General features: G+C 32.2%; 1 protein-coding gene across 1 annotated transcript; it reads left to right on the top strand.

Moving 5' to 3' along the window:
* The first annotated feature begins 1,078 nt into the window (after positions 1-1,078).
* LOC142225098 (uncharacterized) lies at positions 1,079-3,514 on the top strand. Its single transcript, XM_075294871.1, has one exon. The coding sequence runs from the start codon at positions 1,079-1,081 to the stop codon at positions 3,512-3,514; it is 2,436 nt and encodes an 811-aa protein (XP_075150986.1).
* Positions 3,515-7,379: the final 3,865 nt, after the last annotated feature.

Here is a 7,379-nt window from a genome sequence, read left to right as displayed (position 1 = left end):
TAAAATTTTGACAACATTTTCAATAGAATTAAAATTTATTAATATTTAAATATTATTAATATTTAAATGATTATCGTGTTAGAAACGATTGCTTAGTAACTGGAGTTGTTAATAATGGAAAAAATAATGCTGTGGAGACTGTTATTTCTGTAATGAAAGAAGCTGGTGTTGAGATGAAAGAAGAAGAAATTGACAATGCATATTTCTTGAATAAAAAACAAAATTCAAAAAAACAGTCTATGGTAGTAAAACTCAACTCATCAAGATCAAAACAAAAAATGATGTCTGCAAAACCGAAGCTAATGGAAAACGAATCGACAAAGTCCGTTTACGTCAATGAGTTCCTGAGCAAGGAAACTTTAACACTTTTAAACTACGCAAAATCTCTGAAGAATGTTGGTTACAGAAGAACCTATGCTGTGGGTGGGAAAGTTTTTGTCAAAATGAGTGAATTATCTAAACCAAAGTTAATCCGAAATGCTGAAGACGTTGATGCCCTCTTGTTACAATCAACAACAAGAACCAATGTACGAAAGTCGATTGTGAATCAAGCAGCTGAAATGGATGACAGTGATAATGAGCCTAATACTGAATATTTGTCCTCATAAATATTTTTGAATTGTATTTTTTTCTTTGTTTAAAAGCATAAAAAATTCATTAAATAATGAGTTTATTAAATCAATATAAAAAATACTTTAATGTTGTATCTATTAATATTAGAAGCATTTCTTCCGTTACAAAATTTAATAGTTTCAAAGCGCTGTTGGCAAAGTTATGTGATTTACCGGATGTAATTTGCGTTCAAGAGACATGGTTCCAGTCACACTTACTACAGCTTTACAACATTCCTGGTTATAATTCTGTACATTGCTGTAGATCAGATGGATATGGAGGCTGTACCATATATGTTCGTAACAATCTGCATTACACAGTGGAGCTGTGCAAAAGCGACAATTTTATTGACGCAATAGCATTGAAATTACACAATAAAACATTTAATGGAAAAAAATTAATAATTACTACGTTTTATCGATCGCAAAAAGCAAGTCAAAATAACTTTTCTGGATTTTTAGACAATATGCTAAATAATTATGGTCGTTCGCCTTGCTTTTTCGTTGGAGACTCAAACATAAACTCATTGCAAACAACATCTTTCCAAAGCATATCTAACTTACTCCAGTGTTATAACTTTTCTAATCGTCACAACCTTATAACGCGTCCTGATAGTGGTTCTTCTATTGATAATGTTTATAGTAACCTTACCTGTGATATAAAAATTGGAGCTTTAGAAAATAAATTGTCAGATCACAAAATGCTACTGTGTAGTTTAGAATCAAGCTCTACAAAAAATGATTTTGTTGAAACTGTCTATCAGCACTGCGATTATGAAAACGTGTCTAATCTAATACGACACAATTTGGAATTATCGGGGCTAAGGGGTGAGTCCTCTCAAGATATGTCTTATTTACAAGCTATAGTTTCCGATGCTATAGTCCAATCAACAACACAAATAAGGAAAAAACATCTGTTAAAATATGAGTTTACACCATGGATAAACGGAAATTTGAAAGCAATTATGGACTATAAGAGAAAACTGTTGAAATTGAGAAAGAAGAAAGATTCAAGTGATATTAACTCTGCACTTAAGAGAATAAGTAGAATAATAAAGCTTGCTACCAAGCGTTCAATGGATAACTATTTGTATGATAATCTCTCAAATATTCAGAATAATCCAAGGAAATGTTGGCAATTATTGAATCAAATTTTTGGTAGAAGTTCAAAGTCTGAAATTACATTAAAAGATGACCTAGGAAATCTTATATCTTCGGACATCGCCAAAGCAGAAAAATTTAACGAGTACTTTTTAAAGTCGGTAGATGATCTTAAACGCCAGTTGCAATCCAGCTCATCTGACAACTACAATTCTTTGAGAACTCTACAACGTCATAATAACAGGTTTAGAATTAGTCTAACCAACGAAAGTGAAATTGAGAACGTAATTCACAACTTGGAATTGAATAAAGGCTGTGGCTCGGATGAAATAACACCGAAAGCAATTTCTGCATGTATGCGGCATTTATGCCCATACTTAGTATTGATCTTCAATGCTTCAATAAATGAGTCAACGTATCCTGAATCCTTGAAAATTCAAAAAATTGTACCTATACCAAAGGAAATTCGATCAACTTCACTTAATCAATATAGACCAATATCAATCTTATCCGTTTTTGATAAAATATTTGAGAAGATAATATATTCGCAAATGTCTTCTTACCTAAATGAAGAAAATCTATTATTTAAAAGACAATACGGTTTTCAGAAGGGATGTGGAACAGAAGAAGCATTAATAAATATTATAAACTATATATGCAGTAGTTTAGACAAAGGATCACCAGGGGTCGCTGGTGTGTTCTATGATTTCTCAAAAGCGTTTGATCTCGTTGACCACACAATTATGTGCGAGAAACTTTATTTATATGGAATTCGTGGTAGAGAACTAAACTTTTTTCGGAGTTACTTACAAAATAGAAAGCAGTTCGTCCAAATAAATTCATCCAAAAGTTTATTGAAAGATGTCGTATACGGCGTTCCGCAGGGGAGTGTATTGGGACCTCTTCTGTTTAAAATATATATCAATGATATATCTAACCTTGGACTAAAAGGCAAATTATATATGTATGCTGACGATATCAGTATATTTTATCCATATAAATATGAATTAACACTGAAAGCAAATGTAGAACGCGATGCTTCACTTCTATGTGAGTTCGCAAAGATTAATAAATTAGTCCTAAATGCCAATAAGACGAAGTTTATTCGTTTTAGACCGCATCCACACATTGAAACGAGAACCTGGTCTATCTTAGTGGATAGTAAGATAATACCTGAGGTGGACACAGTCAAATACTTAGGCATCAGTCTTCAAAATAATCTAGGTTGGAAGACACATATTCAAGAAATTAGAAATAAAATTGCACCTGGATTGGGAATTCTATACAAATATAAGAACAAAATGGATGAACAAGCAAAATTAATGATATTTCAGTCACTGATACAAAGCCACTTGAACTATCTGCCCATCATTTATGGATATAAAAAAAATTCTGACTTGAAATCCCTACAAATATTACAAAACAGAGCACTTAAAATAGTTTATAACCTGCCTGAACGCTACCCAACATTTTTGTTGTATAGGGACGTCGCAAAAAGTGTCCTCCCAGTATTTGGTTTATATAAGAAACAAGTACTTATATACGTATATAAGGTTTTGAACAACATTGGGTTTCATACAACGCAGTTCCTGAGTAATAATTATACCATTAATACAAGAAATAGATCCAATCTCAGACTGCCTAGATGCAGATTAGAATTGACTAAGCAACGCATTGAATTCATGGGTTGTCTGGAATACAATAATCTTCCTGCTTTTATTAAAATGTCCACATGCATTGCAAGTTTTAAGCGCCAAATAAAAGATTACCTAGAACAAAACATTGAAATGCTTCTAATATGACTTATATAATTTTTTGTTTTGTTTTTTAATTCATATTTCATAAATCATAACAAATTCATAAAATCATAACTTGTCTGTGAGATGTATGTTTTTCTTGAAATACGTTGCTAGATAGCCTCAAAAATGCCTTGGAGGCGCTGAGGCAATTATATTAATTGTAAATATATTTTAATTTGAAATAATAAAAAAAAAAAAAAAAAAAAAAAAAAAAAAATTAAAATTTTGACAAAATTTTCTATAGAATTAAAATTTTGCCAACATTTTCTATAGAAATAAAATTTTGACAAAATTTTCTATAGAAATAACATTTTGACAAAATTTTCTATAGAAACAAAATTTTGACAAAATTTTCTATAGAAATAAAATTTTGGTAGATTATTTTTGGCTCGAGTGGCAACCACGATTATGAACCGATATGGACCAATTTGGGATCGGTTTATATGGGGGCTATATATAATTATGGACCGATATGGACACATTCTTGCGTGTTTGTTCGAGACCACATACTAACACCACGTTCCAAATTTCAACCGGATCGGATGAATTTTGCTTCTCCAAGAGGCTCCGGAGGACAAATCATGGGATCGGTTTATATGGGGGCTATATATAATTATGGACCTATATGGACCAATTTATGGTTGTTAGAGACCATATAATAACACCACGTACCAAATTTCAACCGGATCGGATGAATTTTGCTTCTCCAAGAGGCTCCGGAGGACAAATCTTGGGATCGATTTATATGGGGGCTATATATAATTATGGACCGATATGGACCAATTTTTGCATGGTTATTAAAGACCATATACTTACACCACGTACCAAATTTCAGCCTGATCGGATGAAATATGCTACACTTATAGGCTCCGCAAGCCAAATCTTGGGGTCCGTTTGTATGGGGGCTATACGTAAAAGAGGACCGATATGGCCCATTTGCGATACCATCTGACCTACATCAATAACAACTACTTGTGCGAAGTTTGAAGTCGATAGCTTGTAGGACGGACGGACATGCTTAGATCGACTCAGAATTTCACATCGGCGCAGAATATATATACTTTATGGGGTCTTAGAGCAATATTTCGATGTGTTTCAAACGGAATGACAAAGTTAATATACCCCCCATCCTATGGTGGAGGGTATAAAAATAGAAAGCTTGATTTATGAAAGTGATTATTGTTGTGAACATAATATTGTAGTCAACGAACAGAACTGTAAGCATGGAGCGGACCAAAACTTATATGCCGGAGCGGAATTTTTACAAACCGGGGTGGAGGGTTTTTCAACAAAAAACCGTATGAACGAATCTCAAAAAAAAAAAAAATCGGCCGAAAAAACATCGAAGATTTTCACCCCGTAATCAAAGTAACGGAAAATCGGCTTATGTCAACTTCGTATATTTTTATACAATTATTTTTCGAGCTTTATGGACAGATATAGATTAAGGAACATGGTTAATAGAGCCATTGAAAAGAAAACGCCAGATACAAATCTACACACGCCTGGACTGTACATGTTTCGATTCGGGCGAATGAATCTTTCCACAGCCTTTAGTATAGATCTGGCTGGGAGAGATAACTCAATTTTGGGCCCTTTATGCTAACTCCTTATGGAGAAAACATTTTGCAAACGTTTTGAAATTCCCCAAAATTTCTAGATCATAAGCTTACATTAATTATTTCTTTAATGAGTTCATTTTTTCAGTGTCTAGAAAAAAAAAAAAAAAATCCGTAGTTAAAATAACGCTAAATTTAACTCAATTTTAGTGCAAAAAAAATATATATTATATATAAAATATATATTATATATATATTATATATAAAATATATATTATATATAAAATATATATTATTTTTTTTTCTCGAAATTTTCCACAGCGCAATGAAAGTTTCCTTTTTTTAAGTATCTCAAATATTTTATGAAGTAAACGTGGGTATAAAATTCAATGACCGTACACATAACTTCAAACGATTCCCAAAACTAGTAAGAATGAACTACATTATGCTTAAAATGATCATGATTTGGTGTTAGGTTAGGTTAGGTTAGGTTAAAGTGGCAGCCCGATTAAATTTCAGGCTCACTTAGACTATTCAGTCCATTGTGATACCACATTTAACTAAAAGTACCTATTACATATGGGCACTTCTAGTCTTAACCACTGAACCTTCTCTATTATTTACTTTTGTGGAACCAACCAGATTGCTCCAAAAACATTAACAAACTGCTTAAGTTAACGTTTTCCAGGTCAGCCAGTAATCTAAAGCTATATGCTCCTAAAATTCGCTTACGCCTTACACAAAAAAATGATTTGGTGTTAGTGTTTTTTTTATTTTTTAGTTAATGTTGTCTTCTATGAGAGTGAGTAATTTCGTGGGCTTTAGTCAAAAAGTATACCAGGGTTTTGAATTTTCCTTGGTTTTACTACGTTTTGTGGAGTAAAATTTTGTTCAAACTTCGCACGAGCTACATAGTTCATTCTTCCTATAAAAGACTTTCGTTTTTTTCTGTGTAGGTAAATGATTTAAATCCCTCATTTTCCATAGTCGAATGTGTTAAAAAGGGCAGGCGGCCACACACAAAGCCAATTTTTATTTATGAACATCACAAAAGCTTCAACATTCCCAGGTTGAAAATGATTTGTCAGCTTTAAAATGTTTGCCAAATTAAATACTGACACTAAAGACCAAAGGGGAGTTGAGGTAAAGTAATAAGCCGTTCAACTTCATTGATGTTGGTTGATTATACAATGAACCAATACCGAACAATCGTTATAGATCAATACAATGTGACACTGTATTGCAAAATCTAAAGTATATAAAGTAAATTGATATGTATTGCAAAGAACTTCAGGTTGGTATAATTTCGTGATGTAATTGAAGCGTCAGCCTTCCATAGTTTAAATGCGAATAAATCATTTGTTTCTCGTACCATTTCTAGTTTCCGTGAAACTGACGATGCTGCATCGCACCCAAAAAGTGGCCGAAAAAACGGTACACACAAAGAAAATATAGTTTCTTCCGAAATAAAATTTTGCAATTATGAAATGATTTAATGAAATTTGGTATACGGCATTTTGTTGGCACAAGGACAAACGCTATTGAATTTGGAAAAAATCGGATCAAATTTAGATATTGCTCTCTATATATGTATCGTTCGATTTCGATAAATCGGTCAGATTGCATTCATTTACTAACAGATTGGCGTCAAATTTGACTTACTCTAATCTTCTATCGTACTGACTATATGTGCTTCTGCAGTTCAGATTTAGATACAGCTGCCATATATATGTAGCGCCGTATTTTCAAAAATTTGAATATTGAATATGTTGGCCTCATTTATTAACCGATATTACTCAAATTTAGTACAAGGTAATATCCTGAAAGATCACCCAAACCTGCACTGAAAAAAATATTTACGTGATATTAAAGATTACGCAACCTTAATTTTAGGATGCGAAATTTACAAAATATTAAGGACAATTTTGTTTAAATAATGCCATTTTAATTAAAATAAAGTTTAAAATCTTTGCTTTAAATTTATTTTCATTAAATTTAAAGTCGCATGCCTTTGAACTAAGGCTAATTTTTCTTAAAGTAAAGAAACAAATTTTTGATTTAAAGAAATTGTCCTCAAATCAACTGAAATATTGAATCTTTAGATTTAAGATAAAAGCGCTTCAAATATAGGCTAAGACTTATTATATATAGGATTTCGCGTCTTTGGTTTAAAGTTTTTTGGAATTAAGAAAACATTTCTTACTTTGAAGTATCCGTTATACTTTGGATTTTTATACCCTCCACCATAGGATGGGGGGTATATTAACTTTGTCATTCCGTTTGTAACATATCGAAATATTGCTCTAAGT

The sequence above is a fragment of the Haematobia irritans genome, chromosome 2 (assembly GCF_050003625.1).
Source record: "Haematobia irritans isolate KBUSLIRL chromosome 2, ASM5000362v1, whole genome shotgun sequence".
In the NCBI taxonomy this organism is placed as follows: Eukaryota; Metazoa; Arthropoda; class Insecta; order Diptera; family Muscidae; genus Haematobia; species Haematobia irritans.
Note: the sequence above shows the minus strand (reverse complement) of the source record. Positions and strands in the feature narration are given on the sequence as shown.